Here is a 24175-nt window from a genome sequence, read left to right as displayed (position 1 = left end):
TGGATATCAGGAGACACTACTTCACAGTCAGGGCGGCTAGGGTCTGGAACCAACTTCCAAGAGAAGTGGTGCAGGCTCCTACCCTGGGGGTCTTTAAGAGGAGGCTGGATGAACACCTTGCTGTGGTCGTTTGACCCCAGTACTCTTTTCTGCCATGACAGGGGATTGGACTTGATGATCTGCTCAGGTCTCTTCTGAGCCTACCAACTATGAAACTATAAGAAATGTAGCAAAGCATTGGAGCAGGTTACCTGGAGAGGTTGTGAAATCTCCATCTTCGGAAGTTTTTAAGACCCAGCTAGACCAAACTTTGGCTAAGATGATCTAGTTGGGGCTGGTCCTGTTTTGAGCAGTTGGTTGGACTAGATGACCTCCTGAGGTTCCTTCCAAACCTGATTTTTCTATGATTTTGTGATTCCCATTGTTTACATCTTTACCAGACTTCAGATGTTTGGGCTGAAGTGTGCTCTGCCTGGTTGCTGTACTATGCAGTACCTATTTGGAAAATATGTGATTCATGTGTTTCTGAGAATGAGGCGCAGGGAAAACACATTGTTTCTCTCACGTTAAATAACATTGTAATGATGTTTTCTTTGAAAAGCTTTAGTATCCCCAGTGTTGTCAAAGTGGGGTTTTAAAATCTGCAGGAAGTGGTCTCTGTGTGGGAGATGGACTTTTGCCAACACTCCCTCCCTAAAATTGACCCAAATAGAGACTAGTTTGATTTTTCAACTCTGGAGACTACATCCTGACTTGGCATGCTTCATCCCTTCCCAGATTTTGGTGCTGGTCAAACTACTCAGGAGCCATCTCCACAGAACAGGTGAGCATGCTGTAATCCATGGCTGAAGTAGGATGTTACTTGTCCTACGTGTTTCCGGTCAGGCCAGGCATCATCACTGAGAGCAGGAATTTGTCCTCTTTGCCTTCTGCATAAGATCCTCCAGTTTGTGCCCTCCCTTCCCCTCTCACCACCCCCACCAGTGTGGAATAGGAAGTCATCTCACTGAACTTTAACACAGTTCTACACGTAAAGGCGAATTGCACATGGTGCCCTGAGAAGATGAAGCCAGAGCCAGCCATGTGAGCTCCAGTGACATGAGTGCCTTTGTGCAATAACCGCCCCATCCTCTGTTCACACCCTCTGCAGTGGACTCCTGGCTCACCCAAGTGCAACTCTGACAACCACTCTCTCTTCCTGTAGCAGGGCACAGAGCATAACTATTTTCAGACGTGCAGAGGAAACCTTGCCCGTCACCAGACCCTGACACTGCACATAGTGTGACTGACTTTCAACACCTCTTGGCCCAGGGCAGGGCTGTGAAATGTCCATGGTAATTAGGATGTAGAGGAAACATTTAACTTCTTGCTGAGAGCAGAAATCTTGCTCTGTTTCTATTTAGGGTCAGCTGGTCTTGGGGTGGGGGGAGAGAAGCAGAGCAGGATTGTGAGGCTGTGGTGGAAGGCACAGCTCTATTTTCATGGACTGTCCCCTTCTGTATGGACTGATGGTTCAGTTCCTGCCCAGGTTTCCTGGCAGAGGAGAGGGGTGATTTGGAATGGATCTGAGGCTGGGTGTCCGGACCCAGATGTTGAAGACAATGGCATAAGGAATACTCTCCTTCCCTCGTTTCAAAACCTGAAAGCTCTCTCTGATGGAGGGAGTGGAAATCCTTCAAGACTGCATCTCTAGTTTGCTGGGAGCAGGCAGGAAGAAAACCTCCCCTACCAGCAGGCTGCTGTGGACTTTCTCAGTCCAACTTCATCTGTCTTTCCTTTTTGCACTCCTAAGAATAGATCATTCTCAGCCCCTGCAGTCATCATGAAGTCAGTTATTTCCCTGCCTTGCTTCCAGGAGCAGAAAAATCAGTTACTGCACTGTGTGGTTTCAACTTGAAACTCTTTCCAGATGACTGGACTGGCCTGTTTCACAAGAGCACTGGCTTGAACTCATGCTATCCAGGCGGGCCTGTTTACAGTCACTGGCTCCTCCCCTTCCGCAGCAGCTGGCTCTGACTGTGCTGGGTTGCCTGCTCCTGCTGCTTGGGGAAGTGGTGTGTAGAGAACCCAGGAGCAAATGGCCCCTTGCATGTGCTGGGGGGAAGCATGCCCAGACTCCACTACAAGGGGGAACAGCAAGTGGTAACTTGATCAGCCAACAAAATGCCCTGGTGCACATGTTACGTCCTTGTCATTAGAAGCACCCATTGGCTGATTTTTTTTTTTTTTTAGAATGAAGGCCAAAAGTGCCTTTGCTTCCTACTGGCCCATCCCTGTGTGTCATGTTAGAGGTACAAGGCTTAAAGCACAATCTGGTGGCTCCTCTTGTCAACTCCGCTTGCATCCTCAGACCTGCTGAGAGTCGAAGGGAGTGCCCACACCACATCCTGGGCACCCCTGTGATCACCTGCCCTGAGGTATGCCTTGCCAACCTGCTTCCATTAGCATGCACCATACTCAGAAATGGGGAGGTAAGGCTGCCTCCACTGTTGCTCTCAAACGCAGTGGAGACGGAGAGATCCAGAGCAGCCTGTGGGGAGGCTACTGGGGCAGTCTCACCCCAGCTCTTCCAGGCTTGGTGCTTTTACCTGGATCACAGGTGAATTGGTAGGTTGACTACTGATAAAAGAGGCAAGAGACAGGCCAGCAGAAGCACCTCTTATTACTTACACTCCTAAACACCGTAAAGTCTGCCCGGCTATCCATGATGGTGCAACATAGATTCTTACCTATATTGTCTCTGGGGAGACTAGAGGGGAGGAAGAGGGTATCCTGCAGACTAACAGCAGGTCTTGGATTTTCTGTGTTTTCTAAATTTCCCTTCAGGTTATACCCTATATTTCTAGATGGCTTTTTCTAACATTCTAATAAATGTTCTTTGGTTTTATTTAAATTTCTTTGATGCACTGCAACTTTGGGGACTGGACTGAACTGGCTCTCTTATAGATTTGGGAGGTGTCAGTCAGTTGAGATTTATGTCCTTGAGAAAGTTACAGTTTTGGAAGAAAGGATTTCTTGACAGGATGATGTATTTCCGCTGTCAAAGATCATTTACTTTCTGCTGCTGAAAGACTGATACCTCAGTGGCTCTTTTTTTTTTTTTTAAGTCTACAAAGGCAAATCTTACCTTTCCAATTATTTTATTCATACAACTGTATGGTTTTCATGTGGCTGAAGGTTAAGGCTACTAAAAAGGAATGTGAGGTAGGAAAGCAGATAAAGCAATTCCAGTGTGGGGGAGCAATCCATCAGCAGTCTGTCATTGTACAGTATTATTTGGTATCATTTATTTTTGGAGAATGCAACACATTTCTTAAATGGAAGTTTTGATGTGAAATTAAGTTTGGGATAAATATGCACTGCTGGTGAATTGGTGCAATCTCTTCAAGGCATATTGTGCCATGAGCTACTTCTACTTAATCCCCAAGGTGTGGGCTAGGCAAGAGTAGAGTTTGGAGACTGTTTCCCCTTCTCTCTCTGCATGCCTTTCTTTGGGAGTCCCTGACTGCCATGCAGTGTTGAATTTTGCATGCAGCATACGTCAAGGTCTGCACTGCCTTCTGGAGACCTGCACCATAACAATCCCATGTACAGCATGTCACATGTTCATAAATTTCATAGACATTCGGGCTGGAAGGGATCCTGGAGGATCATTGAGTCCAGTCCCCTGCCCCAGGGGCAGGAAATCAGCAGGGATCATCAAAGCCTTGTATAACATTAGTTTTACATCTCTGCAGCTGTGGGCTCTGGACTCAGCAGGAAGCATGTAAAGGAGACAGGGTGAAGTTATGATTAGTGTATGTGACTGGTGGTAAGGACACTTGGGTTTTAGTCCCAGCTCTGCCACCAGCTAATTCCTTGGTTTTAATCAGGGCATAGTCCCTGCCCTTCCTCAGTTTTCCCACTGAGAACTCTTGCCATTGTGAGCTGAAAGCTTCTTGGGGCTGAGGCTATGTGCTGTATGGGAGCTGCTCTGTTGCTATAGATGGGGGAACTGGCCTCTCCCCTGATGCTTTCACACAGGCCCCTGGCCCTGTGTTCCTTCATCTCCTGATGTCTTTCAGTTTGCAAGTTGTTCTCTTCCATTCTCTCCCACAGTCCTTTCTCTTGCTGGCACACTGTCTGCTCCATCACAGCCCTTCCTTGGTTGGGGTACTCCCACACCCTGCTGAGCTGTTCATCCAGTATGCAGGGGATCCAGAGCCTAGTTTGGTGAGCTGCTCCTCTGGCCACCTGAATGGGGTCCTGCTGGCTCAAGACAGTGGGAAAACTTCTGCTGCTACCTCCCTCTGCCATGCACTGCCACACATTCTCACCTCTGCCCCCTGACACTACCAGAGCTGGTAATTCCATGACTGTGGCACCACCGTCCAAGCACAGGAACTGTCTAACATGCCAGGGCACCTGGTGCTGATCCAGCAGCCAGGGACTCTGAAGCAACACCCCACACTGCGTCTGCTGCCAGTAAAGATTCTTTCCAGTGTCTCCTATCTGTGGCTTAGAAAGCCTGTCTGTGCCAGGAGTCAATCCCTGCACTCATCGCTCCCTCCTGCTTGGCAGTCCCCACAAGGGGACTTGGACAGTTTGCAACTTATTTTTGGGGGTGGGGAGGGAATCAGAAACCTCTACCCTTGCCTAGCCCAGGATCCCGCAGGTATGTTGCCAAAACCCCAGTACTGTTTGGTCTTTAGAGAGCCAGTCTCCAATCAGGACTTTTTTGCAAGTTTAGATGCATATTAAGGGACGGTTACAAGCTCCTTAATGATTATCCTTTTTGTACACCAAATGAAGGTACAGTTACATTTCCCAATGATCCTCCATTCCCTCTAAGCAGGCAAGGTACTGCTAGCACCCAAGTCAGATAAAGAGGTAAGAGACAGGTCTGTAACCCAACCCATTATTGATTACACCCAAAGTACACGAATAAGCACTTGTCTATCTGCCCATCTAGCTTCCTGCAACAGCACAATACAGATTTTTACCTATACCAGCTGAGGGAGATGCAGGAGGAAGGAGGACATTAGCTTCTGAACACATGCTTCTAGGTGGAAGATGGGATGTGTGGAGTTGAAGGGTGATGAAGAGCTTGTCCAGTTGGTGGGCAACAGGAGCTTGGTGGATCCCTGGGGTGTTTGAGAAAGCTGTTGTATGTATTGTGGAGTCTAGGGTTGATTTTCAGTAGCTGGAGTTGTACTGGGTTGGTGAGTGTTTCGTGTGTGGTGTCAGGTGTATCAGGAGTATAAGGCTGTGGTGGCTGAAGGACTGGAGTGGTGCATAAAGGATGTATGGGGTAGAGGATGGTGTAGGGAGTTGGGGTTGCTAGAGGGTTAGTTTGGGTGCGAAAGGAAGGTGTGCTGAGTAGCAGGTAGTGACTGTGTGAGGCTAACTAGAGTAGCTGGGAGTGCTGGGGGCCAGGACTGGGTTCCTGTCACTAGCTGCTCCTGTCCTGTAGAACCTGCAGAGGGAACTGGAGGGGAGACAGATTGTGAAAGTTTGCAGGGCGGGGGTGATAGTTGCTCCTGGTGGCCGTGGGGCATAGCTATAGTCTTTTGCTAGGCAGCCAGATGAGTTCCTTAGTGGGGTGCCAGGGGCATGCCTTGTGTCCTCCCCAGTGACTTGAGCTAGTTTCTGATCTGATTGCTCGCAGGTGGACTCCAGCTGCTGGAACAAGCCCACCCAGATTGCTGCAGCCCTCTACAAGGTAGACCTCTTCAATGGGCACATGGCTGGAGTCCTTCTGACATCCATCTTCGTGACCACCATTGGGGATGTGACCGTGGCCCACCTGGGCACATCAGAGGGGCGCATCATGCAGGTGAGCTCCACAGCCTCTGAGCTCCGTGGCCAGAGCTGCGTCCAGACTACTTCAGGCAAAGGGGCCAGTTCCTTGTACTGAGGACCGATGCCAACATCAGCAGGACTGTCACAGGGTGACATTCAACCCATGAGACAAAACTGGTACCTGGAGTTAGTGCCAAGCACTAACCAGGTAAACCTGAACAGGACCTTGGGAGCTTTGATTTGTCTGGTGGGTATGATGTGCTTGTTAAGGTGACTGGACACCAGGTCAAAGTGGGAAATGAGTTGGCAGGGGATGTGCAAATACCTCCACCCCCTGCCAGCCCTCAGGACCTAGATTGTTCCTTTGCTTGAAGGAGCTCAAGGCACTAAGTATCATACTCTGCTCCTGGATTCATAGCATCCTGCAGGGAGGAGGTTAGATCACAGTGCTAGGCAGGAAGAGTCATGAGTCCCTTTCAGTGTCACTTGGTCTGGCTGCAGACTTGGCAAAGGTAGCTTGTCCCTGCTGGTGAAACTTAGGCCTACAGTGGGGCAGGATCAGCTGTTCACCAACTCCACAGTGTTAGTCTAGGGCATGCTCTCCTCAGCCCTGACTGCTGCAATCACTTCCCCCAGGTGGTGCTTCAGAGATCCAGCTCTTACCCTGTCATCTTGACCAACTTCTCCCTGGGGGCACCATTGCCAGTTCTTCGTGAAGCTGGCTTGCTGGGGAACTCCCTTTTCTTCGTCACAGGCAACAAGGTGAGGATGAGTTGCTTTAACCTTGGCCTTGCTCAGCTGGGTGCTCTCTAGGGGGACTCCACTCTCATAGGCATCTAAAACATTCTGTTATTGGCCAAAAAATCCTTGAATCCTAAAGAGCCCAGAACCTACAGCTGCCTCTGCCTGTGACTTGACTTCTCACCACAGGCTCCAGGGTAGCAGGGCAGGAAGGGGCCAATGCCAGCAGCATCAGTGCCTTCTGGAACTCATTTAGTTTTTTTCTGGCCTTTTTGTGGCTGTCAAGACTGGTGTTATTCCTGTGTCTTTTCCTGGCCAAGCTCTTCCAGGGGTGGGAGGGCAGTGTGTGGAGAGTACCCGGGGCTGCCTGCAAGTTCTGCACCAGCCCCTCTGTGCCCTGTGCTAACACTTTTTTCTTTCTGTATCCCAAGGTGTCACGTGTGAACATTACTGGCCCAGGCTGCCAGCACTTCCTGACTTGCCAGCGGTGCCTGCAGGCAGAACGGTTCATGCGCTGCGGCTGGTGTGGAAGCTCATGCACACGGCGGGAGGACTGCACAGCAGCTTGGAGCCAGGAGAGCTGCTCCCCTGTCCTCACAGATGTAGGTCTCAAGGGTCTTCTCATGCCCTCTGCACCCCAGCAAACATACCTGATGCCCTGCCCTATTTCACAGCCCCCTCTCAGCCTCCTGGGACAATTGGTTTCTAGTCTAGCTTTCCTTGCCTAACAAGTGTTTTGATTCCCCATGTGCTTGGAAGGTGAGGCAGAGATGGCTCTCCTTCCAAGCAGAAAGCCTGAGCTCTTCCGTGACTTTCTCTGAGTGGGAGCACAGTAAGCTGCACAGGCACAGCCATACCTCTTTGTGGACTTATTTGCACCATGGTTTCTCAGCCACATTAGTGTCTCTTTGCCCCTGTGCAGAAGCATCTTGCTGAGCAGGTGCTTCCTCCCCTTTGCCGCTCTTTAGCTGTGGAAGGTGTTCAGTAGGGCTGTGCAAAATTTCAGTGGTGTTTCATTTCAAAGGTGTTTTGACACATTTCGAGCACAAAATGCCGAAATGAAAGGCTTTGAAACAGCTTCAAAATGAAACAAGGGCACTCGAAAAGTTTTTGAAAATTTCGAAGCATTTCAAGTTTCAAAGCTGGGCTTGCAGGATAATACAAACTAAGGGGAGGGGGAAGAGGGGGAAAGGACTGCTCTAATATTGACACGTGTAGCTGGCCAGTGAGTATGATCCTTCCCTGAGGACCCTTCCAATCCCGGTGCTCTGGGGGAGGGATGGAGAAGAAGCATAAAAGCATTGTTTGAAATGAGCTTTGTCAACTGCACCTTTGTCAGCTTACTGAGCTGTGTCCTCCAGGAGCATCAGGAAGGCTGTCCCTTCATACTTGCTAGCCTGTTCCTAGCAAGTGGGATCCAATCCTTTCTGAAATACCCTAATACCCTTTGCTAATCCATTCCTTTCAATTTATTCCTCCCCCAAAATCCATTTTTTGTTTTTGTTATTCTCTGTAACTCTTTCTCCATGTAAAATAAATCTGTGTTTTCCCTGACAGTCTGCATTGACTGTGCAGGAAAGCATAACATATATTACAGAACATATATTTATATATTACATAAGTACATAATAAAACATTATAGAAACATGCACAGATTTTCCAGCACACTGAACATGAAGCATGCTGGAAAGGCAGGTGGCCACTCTTCTGGTCAGGGTGGAAGAGAGGACAGAGGGAGAGCTCTAAGTCATCCGTTGTGTCCCCCCAAAAAGCTTAGATGCAGCCTCTTTCCAACAACTAGCTGCCATGCCACTTCTGCTAGTGGCACCAAGGAGATGGGAGCAGTGTCTGCACCTGCCATAATAACAGCCTACCGTAATAACAACAACCTTGAGCACCACCAGCATTGCAGTCTCTTCCACCCCAATTTCAACTCCCAGCCTGAGCCTTCCAGTGCCAGAGGAAGAGCTGGCTCTGGATCTCAGTGCCCTAGCAAGGGAAATTCTGGGGAAGGAAGGGGAATCAGCTGAGTTTGTTCTCCACACCCTTCAAGTTTCCCATAGAGACAGATTTCCTTCCCCAGAAGGCACTTCGGAGGAGGTTAAGATAGAGATTGTGGAGATAAGTGGCTCCACTGAGTCTGCTCTTCCTGTTGCTGTGCACCTTGATGCACCTACTTAGAGTGGGTCCCAGCAAGGGGTCCAAGAACCTACAGGGTTTGGTAGGGTCCATTAGGACCATGACTGAGCTGAAGCTTGAGGCCAGCTTCCCTATCTGTTACCTTTTCCAACAAGACGTGGTGGCAAGTGAGAAGAGAAGGCACCTGCAGGGCAGAGCTGGCATGGTCACAGGGCCCTAGGGGTCTCACGGCCATTTCTAGGGACCCTACCCCGTGACAAAGTGCAGTTTCCCAGACACCCCTGCACCTATCTCCTTGGAAGCTGGAAGGCTTCATGACTTCAGCAGGGGCTACCATGCCAGTTGTTTTCATTCCCCTGTGCCTTCACGTTCACACGTCACGAGTTTTGCTCTGAACAGTTTGAGGTGCTGTTTCCCAGAAACCCCTGCACCTATCTCCTTGAAACTTAACAGGCTTCATGGCCTCAGAAGGGGTTACCTCCCTGCTGCTTGCATCCGAATCAGGCTATAAATGACAGCGTTATAGGCATTTTTGTATTCCCCGTTATAGCCTATGGGTGAAATGCATCAAAACAGTAAAAGTTTCAGCAAAACAAAATGGAACAGTGTTTCAAAACAGTGAAACGAAACACTGTCCCTTTGAAACAGTGAAGCTGAAACTGAAACAAAATGTTGCCGTTTTGCACAGCCCTAGTGTTTGGCTGAGAGGGGATTCCAGGGCCTGATCTGGTTTGTGGCAGCCATGCTGTGGGCATGTGGGCATTGGCAGGGGCAGGGGCAGTCAGAGGTGAGCTCCACGATCCTGGGACCCTGTCTCTGACAAATGGCTCAGAAATATATGAATGCTCCTGGCAGATAGATGCGCTGCCTTCCTATGGTGGGCCTCAGCCTGGTCACAATCAAGGCGAGTGTTTGGCTTCAGCCCACAAGTAGGAGTTTTCCCTTGTTTGCGTGTGTGGAGGCAGGGTGAACCAGTGCCCCACTCTCTCCTTTCTAGACCTTCCCCATGATATGGTAATAGTCTCAAATCTTTTAATGTCTTCATGAGAGAACTTTTCCAGACCTCTAGTTGTTTGCCTCATAGCAGCAAAAATTCTAGCTCCATTCGTGGGCTTGCAACTCCACTTTGGAGCCACACTTGTCTCTGGATGCTGAAGGCAGTGGTTTTGTCTAAATCTAGGCTTTCAGGCCTCCCTCCTTCAAAATGTTTAGCAGCCTGAATCTATCAGGACAGAGATGTGCAATAGCAGAGCAAAGAATAACAGCCTGTAGGCCAGTTAGTGTGCCTAAAAGGCATGGGGAAATGTGTATGGGACAACAACCCTACGGTAGTGCTGGGAAGGTGACATTTTCATGCTCTCTCCCTCAACTCAGTTCTACCCCCGAAGTGCCCCATTTCAAGGCAAGACCAAGGTGACGCTTTGTGGATTGGGCTTCCAGTCGCCTTCACTCTTCACCGCCTCTGTGGGCTCCCCCATCACTGACAGCACCTATCAGGTGACAGTGGGACACAGGAACTGCACTGTGCTGCCTGAGGAAAGCCTGAACAACAGGTGAGGAGTGTGCAGGACCTGGAGTGTCTGCTAAGGTTGTTACCTTTAATCTTTCCCACTGGTTGAGAGGCTACTCTGTCTAAACCTTGCAGATGGCTTCTGCCATGGCCAGCTGCCATTTGAGAGTTGGGAGGGAAGCGGAGTTCAGTTGAAGGCAAAGATGGGGGGGCAGGGGCAAGACCCCATTTGGTTGGTGGGGAGGAAGCTCCTGTACTTAGCCCAGCACTGGCTGTGGCTTTCCAACTCCCAGCCAGACCCAAAAAGGCCCCTTGCTGAGAAGTGACCCCTGGCCCCTGCTCTGTACCTGGCATGCTGTGGCCTTGGTGGTACTTCATGTACTCATATGAGGTCACTAGCAGCACACTGCATTGTAACAGCCTCTGCCCTGCTGTCATGTTGCAAGGTGGGTATGTTGTTCTGGGTGCTGGCCACAGAGGCTGGCAGGTTTCCTAGATACCACAACTTGTGCCAAGTTCATTCCCTAGTACAGGGGTGGGAGTCAGTCATCTTCCTCAGCCAAAGAACAAAGCAGCCTCAAATTTTTTACCTCTTATGACATGGGCTCCTGAGCTGTTGTCCCTCTGTCTGTACCACACAAGTGCTGGGCATGATTAACAGTATCAGTGAATGCTGACTAAGATGGATGGGAACTGGCAGAGTTCGAGGGGGAGCCCATGGCTGGCATGGTGGGGGATGTGAATCAACTTAGAAAAACACCAGCAATACTGTGTATGTGGATTCCAGGGTTGGGTTAGCAGGGGGCTGTAGACTAGGACTGAGCAGCACCAGCAGAGCTGTGGGGGGAAGTATACCCTGGTCTTGCTTAAATTGTGCCTTTCTTCTTCCAGATTATCGACCTTCCATCTTTTTTAGCATTGCTCAGTGCAGAGCCAGGCCATCCTGTTGCATCTGGGACTGTTTTTTCTAGTGAGGGGTCATACACTCTGACATGCTGAACTTTGTTCTTCATGGGGGTCTCCCAGCATCTCCAAGAGATCTTGCTGCTTCCTTGCAGGGCTGGCAGGGAGGGGAGGTCTGATTGCTCCTGTGACTGACTCCACAGGAAGCTGGAATTAGGTGTTGGTATTTGTCTCATGTGACCCCTCAGAGAAGGGCAGGGACAGTTACAAGGGGAAGTTTGTGGCCCCTTGGGAAAGAAAGGTAAGGGGGGAGGAAGGAGGCTTTGGTGGGGTGTCAGCAGAGTGGAGCAGTCAGGTGTATGTCCCATTCTGCCTCCCTCTTACCACTTGGGTAAGGCCAGGGGAATCTGTCCCCAACCACAGCTTGCTGCAGAGTCTGCACAGCTTGGCACCACCTTGCTGCCTTGCAGGCCCCGCTTGTTGCCCCTCTGGCAGGACTTCACAGATGTCTTGGTCTGCACGCTGGAGCCATCAGAGCCTCAACAGCAGGCAGTGTCTGTTGAGGTAACACTTACCATCCTGGAGTCAATGAGGCTGCGTCCCTTCTACGTCAGTGGCTCCTCGACCCTTGGGGGCTTTTTTTTTGTGGTACGTCCTGAGCTGCTCTGTACTCTGCCTACCCATTCCTGCCACCCAGGCTCAATCCCAAGGAAAATCCCTCCATCCTCCCCAGTTGTCCCCCCCAAGTCCACACCCTCTCTTCTACAGGGGGGGGCTGTGGCTTTTGTTCTGTAGATGCATCCATTCTCTGCATGCCCCACCCTAGGTGACCTTGGGAGTGGTCAGCTGGGCTTGACAGGTGATGTCTTCTGCCTGGCTTCTGGGAGCAGGGGCCCCAGAGAGGCTGGTGGGTGAGGATCCTGTGATGTTCCACTGGGGTGCTTTGCCCTCATCCAATAGGCAAGCACTGCCTTATCCTCTTGTCCACAGGAGCCCAATGTCATTTCCATCCACCCCACATTCGGCCCAGTGGCTGGCGGCACCCAGGTCTCTATCCAGGGCAGGAATCTCACCGTGGGAAGCAGCCGGAGGGTGACAGTCAGTGGTGTGGAATGCCCTGTGCTGAGGGAGGACAGGTACAAGTGTTGTCTCCGGTGTTGGGACCATTTTCCTCTAGCCCAGGGGTTGGATTTGTGTTGATTCCAACAGGGAGTGGACCCCATCAGGTCTGATGGCCTGGACGTACCATGGATGGAGGCTGTTGAGTCACTCTAGCAGGCTAGCATCCATCTTACACAAATCACTGGCTCCACCCAAGTCTCTTGACAGTATGGGGGTTTATGAGCCCCCACCACCTCCTTCCTAATCAGAGGGTCACTGCAACACAAGCTATGATATGTTTAGAGCAGGCAGGTGATGAAATGTGTCTTGCTGCCAACTGCACTGCACCTACTCCAGGGTTCTGTTCCCAGCTTCTGCTGCAGAGCTTTGCATGTTGCCAGACTCAAGAGCTTCAGGGGTCCTGGCCTTGAGGGAAGGGCTGGCTCTGCTGGGCTGCTGTACAGCTCAGTGTCTGTTCAGGTCTTGCTGTTCTCTGTCCCCAGCCAAGGAGATGGGATGATCTTCTGCACCACCCCTGCCAGCAGGATCCTGGGTACAGCCTCTGTGGCCCTATGGATAGACGAGGCACTGTTCCCTGTCCTGCAGCCCTTCATGTACCGCCCGGACCCCATCATCCACAGCATCTCCCCAAACTGCAGCTATGAGTGAGTGTACCCAGGTGCAGACCGTACTGTGCTGCCCCTCTAACACCAGCCAGGCTTGGCAGGAACCACAGAGCTGCCACTGCCCTGTGTCCAGCAAGCCAGCTCATTTCATCATGTTAAAGCCAGGGTAGGAGAATCTCTTGGTGTCACCCTATAAGACAGTGGTTCCCAGCCTTTTTTTGTTGTGACCTGCTGCTGGGAGCAGAGTGCAGTGGCCTGGGGGTTGGGGCGGGGGAGCTCCCAGCACGCAGCACAGCTTGTCCGTTGTGAGGTTGGGAACCGCTGCTGTAAGACCTGGGGTCACTGTAGTCCTTGCTTCCAGTGGCAGTACCCACCTACTGGACTCCAGCCCTCACCACAAGGAATTTGTCCACAGGGGTTTGGGCAGGATCCATAATTCCCCTGTATGCAGGTCCTGCCCTTGCTTCCTTGAGTGTCAGCCCAGCCCTGCCAGGCTGCTTTGGCATGGAGGCCCTCTCAACTGGAGCCCAGGCTGAGTGCTTTTTGTGTCTGGGAGATATTTGCCCAGGTCTTGTGACAGTGACTTCTGCCCTTTTGCAGGGGTTCCAACCTCACCATCACTGGCACCCACCTGGATTCTGTGTATTACGCCAAGATCCAGTTTGATAGTAGCAGCATTAAAACACAGGCCAGAGTAAGTACCTGGGGTGGCTCCTCTTGGCCCAAGACATGTGTCATAAATTGGTACCAATGGATCCCAGGGAGAATTAGCTAGTCATTTGCTGGGGTGGGGAATCATGCTGAGCTGGCAGGGAAGAGAATGGCCCCAGGTGGGTAGGGATGGGTGAGAATCCACTGCACCTTCACCTAATGCTGCCAGAGCATCACCCTGCTTAGCTGCCCTTGTTGTCTCAGGTGTGGGCTCCCCCCTCCCAACCCAGCTCAGCTGGAGTCCCTCACTCCTGACCCACAGGCCCTGGTGCCACACTCCAGTAAGCTTTGCCCAGATCCTGCTGAGTTATGGACCCATGTTTACTAGGAACTTGGATGAGAACTCAAACTCATTCCACTAGTCCCCTCAGCTGTACAAGCCTGGCACATTAACATGGTGCATCTGTACCCAGCTCCCTGCAGAGACAGACTCAAGATCACCAGAGCCCAGGGCTGGGTCTAGAGTACATAGACAGCTGAAAGCTGTGCAGGAGTCCTTGGCCTGTTTCTGATGTTCTGGTGCCTCAGAAGGCCAGCAGTTCTTCTGTGGTCAGTATGTTTGATCAGCATCGAGGGGCCCCTTCCTCTGGCTATACTCTGTGTTCTGGGCTTGGGGTGCCCACAAGCCCTCATCCCCATACTCTATTGCCTGCAGCTATGCCAGGGATCACACTCTGCCAAGACCCTGGTGTGCCAGAGCCCAACCTACACCTTTGAGAACAAGGGGGAGAGTGTCCAGGGCAACCTGACCGTGCTGCTGGATGGCACCCTTGGACACAGGGTCTTCCGCCTCCGCTACTACCCTGCACCTAAGATCCTCCCCTTTGAGCATGACGACAGGACAAACCGGCTGAAACCAGGCGATGATGAAATTGAGATACATGTATGGCATGTGGCCAGGAAATTGCAGGGTCCAGAGCATGGGGTGGTGGCTGCTGCAGAACTGAGGGTCTGGACCCTGAAGGGTAGAGGCACTAGTCCAGGGGCGGGCAATTATTTTGGGCGGAGGGCCGCTTACTGAGTTTTGGCAAGCCATTGAGGGCCGCATGACAGGCAGCAAGGGGCAAATAAATATTAATTTTCTACATTTTTTAGGGGCCCTGCGGGCTGGATAGAATGGCCTGGCAGGCCACATCCAGCCCATTGACCACTTTTTGCCCACCCCTGCACTAGTCAGGGTGAAAGCACCAGAGGTGGGGCAGGAAGGGGAGGGGCTGGGCTGCTGAGTTTGGGCTAAGTGGAGGGAGGCCCTGAGGAGAAGCTAGGGTGCTCAGGCTGGGAGCAAGGAGGCCTTGATTAGGAACTGGGGTGCCACTCCTCTGTGCCCCCTAACCCAAATCTGTCTGCGCAGCATATAGGGCTGGACATGCTGGCAGAGTGCATGAGCATCACCATGATGGTGGCGGGAAGGGACTGCAACACTAACGTGCTGAAGAATGAAGTGACCTGCAGGATCCCCAAGGATATGAGTATCCCCATGGATGGGGCTCCTGTGAAGGTAGAGAGTGGGGAAAGGGGAGTGGGATCAAGTCTGGCCACCCTGTCTTAGCTGTCTGCTCTGGCACAGGCACTTTCTTGCTGGCACTGGCTTCAGTCCTTCTGCTCCTTCACGACTCTGAGACCTTGGCATGTTAGGACTGTAGCAGTCCTGCATGGCCTAGCACAGGGATGTCCAACTCATATCCAGTGGCCCATGGGCCTCATGCAGCCCACGAGGGGTTGACTTGCCCAGTTGCTGCTCCTCCAACCCCTCCTGCTGCTGCTGCCAGCATCTCCAGTTTCCCCTCCCTCCTCTAGCTTCTGCTTCCTGCCTCCTGGTCCATGCAGCCCGTGTACCAAGGGAGCAGGTACCCACCATGTGCCCATCTGTGTCAGGGGACTCACATCACATGTGGCTCAAGGGTCTGCAGCCACACAGTGCATGCCCCTCAGCCATTCAGAAGTTGAACAGCCCTGACTTTGCTTTCCCAATCTGCCCTGGCTCTCTGCCACATCCCTAGAGATCCTGATGCTGCTGGCCAGGGCTGGGAGGGCGCTTGAGGGTTCTTTGAGCTCCTGTATGGTTTTTTTGGTTTCTCATTAGCTTTTTTAGCTTAGTGGTTACTATGGGAGGATGGAATAGTTGCCAGATCTCAGCATGGGGCCTCAAGAGGGACCAGGACAGGAGGCATTGACATGTAGCATATGTGTTTTGAGGAGCAGTACATATAACCCTGTTGTGCCAGGAGTGTCCCCCAGGAGCCAGATAATGTGCCTTTGTCCCTCATGCCTTAGAAGATGGCTTGGCAGGTTCCTGAACCATGCCCCTTTCTGCTGGGTCATGGCAGCTTCAGGACGACTGACTGGGGATCTCACCTTCTCTGTGGAAGGTCTGTGCCCCTGGTACCTAGGTTATGTACTTCATTCATAGCAAGACAATGAGTACCTTTGGGCACAAAGCCCCTAGCTGACTGGCAGTCAAAGGATAGTTTCAGCTGTGGGTGCCTAGCTTGTTAATATGTGGATGGACAGCATGGGTAGATATGGATATGTGGGGCGGTTCACCTCATCTTGCAGCAAGACTCATGCACCCCTAAGAGTGACATTCAATCTTCTCTTCCCAGATCTGTGTAAATGGAGCCTGCACAGACCTGGGCTGGGTGGTGAAAACTCCTTCTGTGGATCCTGGGACAGGCATTGTGGTGGGTGTTGTAGTGGCTATCCTGCTCTGCTGTGTCCTGGTGTTCCTGCTCCTGAAATGCAAACAGATGAAGAAAAGGGGTACTTAATTCCATGACTTTTCCGCAAGATAGCTGGTCCTGCAGCACAATCCCCACGGGCATCATGGGACATCTTTCTAGTGCCTGCCCCCTCTCAGTATCTGCCTTTTAAGTGCACAGTTGGGCATCTCCACATAGAACATGCATGGGTGAATGGGAATGCCCCAGCACCCAGGTTGGGAGGAGGGAGTGCCACCTAGCATTACAAGCCCTCTGGCCCCCACAGTGCTGCTGATCTTTGCCAGTCATTCCACCAGGCACTGGTGCTGAGCTGGATAGGAGCTGGTTTGGCACAGCTGGATAGGAGCTGGTTTGTTCCCCCAACCCGCATCTACTTTCCAACTGTATGCTAACCCTCCAGGCAGGGGAAGAATAAGCAGTACCCATGGCACATGGGGAAGGGGGGTTGTGCTCTGGCAGGAGTGGGTTAAGTCCATACTGCTTATGGGGCAGGGGCTGCCTATGAGTGAGAGCAGCTTCTCAGTGCTTCATTCTGGGTCTGCAGGGACAGAGAATCTGCAGATGCTCGTGACTGCCAACAGCAATGCACCCAGCATCACCATATACCCCTCTGCCAGGGACTACCGGGAATTGCAAGGTAAGGGCAGGGGCACTACAGACAGAGGGCCAGTATTGTCTGTCTGTGAGCCGTCTGCTGGGTACTGTTGCTGATGTCCTGGGGAGGGGTCTCTGCAGTGACTGTGCCTGGCTCCTCATCCAGTGACCCATCACTCCCTCCCCCATGCTCAGGCAGGAGACCTTCTTTGATTTCACACTTCAGAGAGTTGGAGACTTCCTGCCCACTGGTACCTAGTACTGCCACCCAGGGAGTGCCAACAGCCATTTGCTTGGCTGTCAGGCATTGTGGGACAGACCCTGTGGTGGTACCCTAATGGAGAGCGGGGATCCAGTTTCCTTCCCTCTCCCTTGCTATCCAAGATCTGAGAGCAGCCAGGTTCCACAGTGCCAGATAGGTGTGTGAAGGGGGGCAAAGGGAAGGGGATGCGGGGCTTTATTGATGTATCCCTGACTGCCTGTTCCCTGGTAGTGGTGCCCTCAACCACACCCCCCCACAGCAGTGCTGCCAGGGCACGGTTCCATGATGCCTCCCACACAGCTATCAGTGATGGTTTGGTTGTGCCACTCATGAGGGTGCCATCCTGTTGCATTGAGAACCTCCGCCCAGAGCTGCTTGAGGAGGTAAAGGACATTCTTATCCCTGAGGAGCGACTGGTCACCCACCGGGACCGTGTCATTGGCAAAGGTGAGCACCCAATGAGGGCTGGACACTGACATAGCCCCAAGGTGAGGCTTGAAGGACTCTTACTTTTACTTTTACCAGTGTCCCTGGGGCATCTGGTTTACCTGCCTTTTGTGAAGAGGACAATGCTGCCCTTCTTCGCTAGTAGCTCAGCACTTCCTTTCCCTATTTGTCCCAGCCTTGGGCCTTGGGGTAGCTGTCCCTTTCTGGCTGCCCTTTGAATGTGAGTGGCACTGGGCCATGACCTAGTTTGTGAGAGGGGAGAACAAAAGTGACTGGGCCTGGCTATGCTCAGGCTTCCTGCTGGCCTGCAACAGCCCTGGGCCTCTTGTGGGAGGAGTGGACAGTGGCTCATGCTGCTGTTTACCCTTAGCCTTGGTGGAAGAATTACTCCCCTCATTGGCACTGGCCCAGCAGGGGCGGCCTGGCTAGCAGGGGATGTGAGATTGACCCTGGCACTTATAGGGGCATTTATACACAAGCTCTGGGTTGGGGGGGTTAATTAGAGTGGCTCAGAGAGCTGCTGTACTTAAAGCACCTGGAGTGTCATTTGGATCAGTGTCCTTGCACTGAAAAATGGCAATGGGGGTGCTTTAACTAAAGCTTGTTGAACAAGCTTTAGTTAAAGTCCCCCTACCACCATTTTTCAGCGCAGGGATGATGACACATGTGATGCTGGAGTCTGCTGGAGTGCAGTAATTACCACGCTCCAGTAAACTTGATTGATCAAGTCTTCTTCAATGCACTGTATGTACAATGCATCAGAGCAGCCGTGCTGCACATGTATAGGCACCCAAGGAGCCCAGACACAGCCACTGTCTTTCTGGAGGGCCTGAGGTGTATCTCTTCTTGCAGCCTCCCTGCCTTAGGGCATTTTTACATGTGTTCTGGGATACATGGCAGGGGTGCCTTAATTAGTGAGGCACACTAATTAAAAGTGCCTAATTCATCACGTGTATCAGAATCCCTGCACTGAAAAAATGGTGATGGAGTGCTTTGAATTAAAGCTCATTCAACAAGCTTTAGTTCAAAGTGCCTGCCGCCATTTTTCAGTGCAGGGAAGCTGATGCACGTGACACAAGTCTGCTTGAGTACGGTAATTTCCATGCATCAGGAGCCCTCACTTCTTCTCACCATTAAGTAAAGGTAGGGATACTAGCCCACTGCTTGGAGTCAAGGGAATCCCCACATCTGTCCCCAGTCCCTGACAGTCCTGGCAGTGCTGAGGCTGGTGGCTGTTGCACTTGCAGTATTAGACTGGAACTGCATAGGAGGGTATCAGGCTAACACTGAGAAACCAGAACTAGATTAGATACAAGCTGGCAGCATGGCTGCCATACTGTCTTGCAGCCATGCCCAGCTCCCCCCACTGAGGCTGCAGTACCAAGACACAACTGCTTCTATTTATGTATGTCACAGCCCATCCCTATGGAAAGGAACTGTGCCCTGCTCATTGCAGACCCATACGGTCGTCAGGCCTGAATGATTCTAGGGCCACTGTATTTGCTTACATCCAGGGCATTTTGGGAGTGTATATCATGGCACATACACAGATGCGTCCCATCAGGAGATACACTGCGCTGTGAAGTCCCTGAACCGTGAGTATCCCTGTCCCTGTCCCTGTTCCCTGGCACACCCTCTTACTGCTTTTCATGGCAGCCATGCAGGAAATGCCTCCTCAAGATACCCCTCACCTGCAAGGACCCTTCTGGGCTTTGGGTAGTCTTTCCTATCTCTTGCACTGACGCTGTGGATTATGTTGTGTCATGGCCCCAAGAAGAGCAGGGCTGTGTGTTGCTCCAGGGCTCAATGTCACCTGGAAGTGCTGAGCTGGGCACCGTGGTTGGCTTGGCCATGGTGAGCTGGGGCATTCAGCTCTCATTTTCAGCCACATGGTTTTGAGTGAGCACTGGGCCAAGTTTCAGCACCAGTGACACCAGCCCTTCACATACTGGTACTCCCACTGCTTCCTGGGATATAAGTCCCAATGTTGCATGGTACCATAGCAGAGCTGAGAGCCTGGGCACTTTACCTGTATTGAATGGTGGAGCCATACTCTGGCTCCCTTGAGCAGCCCCCAGCATGCACTGCCCAGGGACACTTTGGTACCTGGGGAAGCAGGTACAGACCTGGCTTCTGATCCCCCCTCTGAGGCAACCTCGTGCCATTCTTTTCTTAGCTGTTCTGTAGTGGGGGCTGTAGCTTGGGCAGGTGGGGACTGGCTAGCCACCCCCAAAGCAGTCATCATCTTCATGGACCTCAGGCCTTGCTCTTTATGCCTTTGCCCTTGAGCCCCTGCTCTCCCTCCTGGTCTCCACAACCCTGGTGCTTGCTGTCCTGCCAGGCCTGCTCCTAGCCATAGTGTGGTGCAACTGGCTCATAAGGTTGTGCCCAGCCCTGTGCTTCACCAGCCTGGCTTACACAGTGTCTTGGCAGGCATCACTGATGTGGAGGAGGTGGAGGAGTTCCTCAAGGAGGGTATTCTGATGAAGAGCTTCCATCACCCACATGTCCTCTCACTCATTGGCATCTGCCTGCCCCAGGAGGGGCTACCCCTGGTCGTGCTACCATACATGAAGCATGGAGACCTGCGGCACTTCATCCGCTCTGAGGAACGGGTAAGGGATGGGCTAGCTGCGTGGCCCCATGCCTGGCTTTCCCTTCTGGCTATGGGACTAGGAGAACTGCTACTGCTGGGGCTCAGTGAGCCTCTAGTTCAAATAAATGCAACTCTGTTGGAGGTGGAGGCAACAATAACCTCCCAGCCCTGCTGTACCTGCAGGAGTCAGACAGCTGTGCCGTTGCAGGGCTGACTGAGTAATCAGGTCTTATTTTCACCATACACAAAAGCAGGTGAGACCAACTGGATAGGCCAGCTGCAGCCTGCAGCACTCTGCCAGCTGAGCCACAGTGGAGTGAGCTCTGCTGCCCATTGGTAGCAGGGCCTTTGAGCAGTTTTAGTGGACATCACCTTCTCCATGCTGGTACCAGTCACCACATGGAGCTGTGTCAAAGCCATGGCATGGGCCTGCTCTAGGGGCACTCGGCTGCCCAGGGGGACTGCCAGCTCCAGGCTCGGCACCAAGAGGCTGAGTGATGGCTCTGTCTCCACAGAACCCAACGGTGAAGGACCTGATCAGCTTTGGGCTGCAGGTGGCTCAGGGGATGGACTACTTGGCCCAGAAGAAGTTTGTCCACAGGGATCTCGCTGCTAGGAACTGCATGTGAGTATCACTGGGCACAGTATGTGGCTGGAGAACTGCTGAATGGGCTTCCTAGTCACCCTCTCCAGAGGGAGGTGGTCCCATTCCCTTCCCATGGATTCTGCCATGGCAGCCCCTGTCTCAGGAGTCATGGGTTTTTCCCCTGCCCACCTCTCTACCACCCAAAAGTTGCAGCAGCACCAGCAGTTCCAGGAAGTGGAGGCTGAACGCTGGAGACGCAGGCTGAGAGCTTCTAACTCATTTCACAAAGCTGTCTGCTAGGAGCAGCTTTGGGTGCTGCTGCCTCAAGGCTGGGTTCAGCCGGCTAACACTGAAGGGCCCTGCATGCCAAGGCCCTGTGTATGCTGCCCCTGTTGGTGATAGAGGGCCCGCAGGGTCCTTCTCACTCCTCAGCCCTTGATGTGCCTCACAGGCTGGACCAGATGTTTACAGTGAAGGTAGCAGACTTTGGGCTGGCTCGAGATGTCTTTGACAAGGAGTACTACAGCATACGGCAGCACCGCCAGGCCAAGCTGCCAGTGAAGTGGATGGCCCTTGAGAGCCTGCAGTTCCAGAAGTTCACCAGCAAGTCAGATGTGGTGAGTGTGGAATTCACAGCAGGGCTATAGGGCAGCTCTGCTCCTGCAGACTGGCAGAAGGTCTGCAAAGCGTCTACCTGCTCCAGGCTCAGTGCCTTTTGCTGGGCTATTTGCTTCCTCATTGCCCTCCTATCAGATACTATGCTGTCCTTTCTGCCTAGGCACAGGCCTGGACAAGGGCTGCCTGCGTCCACCCTGCTGTTCCTGCCTGGGAGGGATCAGTGCCTCTTACCCTCCCCTTCATAGGCAGGGAATGTTTCTAACCAGTTTGTACAGGGTTAATATTAGTGACAAGTGGTGAGTAGCATGCTTGATGTCTGCGCAATGTAAGGTATTGCTGATACTTGGGGATTTCACACAGCCCATGGACCAATTAGAAGAGCTCTCCAGAGTTACCAAGGAGTCTTCTGTAAATGATGCAGGGCTGGCTCTGTCCTGAGCAGTGGGAACCTCACTGAGGGGATGGTTCTGTTGGCTGGTGGCAGGAGTGAACCTCAGTCCAAATGGGACAGATCTGTACTGCACTCTCAGCCCCCTCTAGGCCAGGGCAGATGAAACCACTGTCAACTCTGTCTGGAGTAGGCTGAGCAACACAACCCCGGCAGGGCTCCCCTAAGCCCTTGTTCCACTAGTTCCTGCATTTTCAGTGAGAGTCTCTTCCCCTGTGGGGTAGGGGGTGTTTTCTGGGATGTACTGGGCTAGAAGGAGCTAGGGAAGGGTGAAGTGTCCCCAGCTGGGGCCTGGCCCCAGAAGCAGTGTTCTCAGGTGCCTGGTCCAGCAGTAGAACAAACCCTTTTTTCTCTTACTCAGTGGTCCTTCGGGGTCCTCATGTGGGAGCTGATGACACGAGGAGCCTCACCATACAGTGAAGTGGATCCCTATGATATAACCCACTATTTGCTGCAAGGAAGGCGCCTGCCACAGCCAGAGTACTGCCCTGACTTGCTGTGAGTAGAGGGCATCCCCACACTCACCACTCAGCCATGGCATGGGCTTACTGCCTGAGGGTTGCCCAGGCCTGGTGTCCCCTTTGGGGTGAGGATTCTCTGCTGAAACTCTCATATACTCCAATAATTGGGACATGGTGGCCCAGGAGCTCCTCTGTGACATTCTCTCCCATTACAACTGCCCCCCTCCTACTTCCCCAGGGAATTCTCACCTCTCCCAGCTGCCAGGATCCTGCCTGCCAGTCCTCCAGAGCCCTCTGGGGACTGGCACCCTAGCCTGGCTTCTGCCTTCCAGCAGCCCCTGGAATAGGGCCCTCTGCTGAGCTCCTCCAGCTGTTCAAATCCTCCCTTGGGAACTCTGGCTGTGGGGATGGAGGTAGGAGGGACTTGGTGCATAGGTACTGGGGCAGTATGCCTGATTTGCTGATGTGGGTTTGTTCCTAGTGTTCAGCTGAGCAGCCTGCCTGGTGTGGCACTGCCCAGCTGTGTAGTGGGGCTGGTCTGTGACCTTCCTGTGCTAAGGGTCCTGTTTGCTTGGTACAGGTATGAGGTGATGCTGAGCTGCTGGTCCCCAAAGCCCAGTGAACGTCCAAGCTTCTCTGCCCTGATTGTGGAGCTGGAGCAGATCTTGGTCTCCCTGAAGGGGGAGCACTACATCAATTTGACTGTCACCTACATCAACCTGGAGCACAACCAGCCCTTCCCACCTGCACAGGGCTCTGAGGATGAGCTGGTCTCCAGCAGTGATGGGGAAGAGGCTGAGTGCTAGCAGTAGGCTCTCACCCTGCTTCACAACTCAGTGCTGGAGCCGGACCCTACTGAGTACTGGTCCCTGAATGCAGACGGAGCAGTTCTTCCATCCCAAAGCACACTTCTGCTGCAGTCCCAGGGGCTTGGCCAGATGGTGCTGATTTCAACATTACTTTTCAATGGAGAACATTAGAGTCTGTGATAATAGGATGAAATGATATTTCCCTCTATGGCACAAGCGTAGTATTTTTCAAACATTCTCATGCGCTGTTACAGTCTAAGGGGATGGGCTAGTCCTGCATAGAAAGGTTCCAGAATTTTTTTTTCCTTGGAGAGTTGTGATTCAGGCTCCAGCCAGAGGGATTTTCTTCCTGAAAAGCCAGTTTTCTTCAGAACAAAATTCAGTTCTGAGCTAGCCCTAACTCTAGGATTGTTCCTGTGGGACTGACTTGTGACGACAGCTCCAGAGATGGTTCAGAACTCTTCCCTCAGTGGGGCCATGGGCCAGCTCAGGAACATCAGCAGCAGTGAATCCTTCCTTTCTGCACCCTCATTGCCTGCCCTACAGACCCAGAACAGCTCAAGAGTAAAAAAAGATTGAGGTGGCCTCCTGCTAGGGGAGTGAATGGGCTAGGTCTCCTGAGCAGGAGGAGGCTGGAAGTACCAGAACAGCCCTTGAGGTGACAGGGAGCCTTTTTGGCTTTGCAGAGGGCTTCATGAATGTCTTGTACTTAATTGAATATGTACTTGGATATGGAATAAATGCAGGCTAGGCTGATAGTTACCTCTGACATGACTGCACAACCTGGGTGTGTGAGTGTACCCTGTCTCTCTCTCTCTCTCCTGTGAGTATGTTAGTGCATGCATACACATTTTCTGGGACAAGCTGGTCACTGCTGAGGTGAGAAAGCCCTAACAGATGCTGGTAGTAGGGCTGCAGGGGATGACTCCCATCCGCATAGGTGTGGGGCTGTCACTGGGCACAGTAAAGTCTATGTCCAGATGGTAGGTTAGGATCTGGCCTGTCTAAAGGAGGTCTGAGAGGCCCCAGGCCCAGCCATGTTTTCCCCCTTACACACCAACCCTTTGGACAGGGGGAGCTGTGAAAATTTAAAGCTGGCCAAACACATAGAGAAGGTAGCCA

General features: G+C 52.3%; 1 protein-coding gene across 2 annotated transcripts in view; it reads left to right on the top strand.

Annotated features, from left to right (window-relative positions):
* MST1R (macrophage stimulating 1 receptor) overlaps positions 1-23832 on the top strand; it is a 47529-nt gene extending 23697 nt beyond the window's left edge. The window contains exons 3-21 of one of the 2 annotated variants that reach the window (XM_019547524.1): positions 5648-5815; positions 6418-6543; positions 6954-7124; positions 10036-10214; positions 11545-11722; positions 12065-12210; positions 12679-12840; positions 13402-13495; positions 14168-14395; positions 14864-15010; positions 16116-16272; positions 16777-16869; positions 17389-17535; positions 19050-19130; positions 19969-20150; positions 20647-20756; positions 21169-21334; positions 22145-22281; positions 22825-23832. In XM_019547524.1, coding sequence (XP_019403069.1) covers positions 5648-5815; positions 6418-6543; positions 6954-7124; positions 10036-10214; positions 11545-11722; positions 12065-12210; positions 12679-12840; positions 13402-13495; positions 14168-14395; positions 14864-15010; positions 16116-16272; positions 16777-16869; positions 17389-17535; positions 19050-19130; positions 19969-20150; positions 20647-20756; positions 21169-21334; positions 22145-22281; positions 22825-23050 — 2898 coding nt within the window. In that variant the 3' untranslated portion in view covers positions 23051-23832. Of the gene's footprint in view, positions 1-5647; positions 5816-6417; positions 6544-6953; positions 7125-10035; positions 10215-11544; positions 11723-12064; positions 12211-12678; positions 12841-13401; positions 13496-14167; positions 14396-14863; positions 15011-16115; positions 16273-16776; positions 16870-17319; positions 17536-19049; positions 19131-19968; positions 20151-20646; positions 20757-21168; positions 21335-22144; positions 22282-22824 lie in introns of both variants that reach the window. The other variant, XM_019547523.1, reaches the window with a different exon arrangement.
* The last annotated feature ends 343 nt before the right edge of the window (positions 23833-24175 follow it).

This window comes from Crocodylus porosus, unplaced genomic scaffold, assembly GCF_001723895.1.
Source record: "Crocodylus porosus isolate Cpor-Errol unplaced genomic scaffold, CroPor_comp1, whole genome shotgun sequence".
NCBI lineage: Eukaryota > Metazoa > Chordata > Crocodylia > Crocodylidae > Crocodylus > Crocodylus porosus.
The sequence above is the reverse complement of the archived record's forward strand: the minus strand, read 5'-3'. Positions and strand labels throughout refer to the sequence as shown.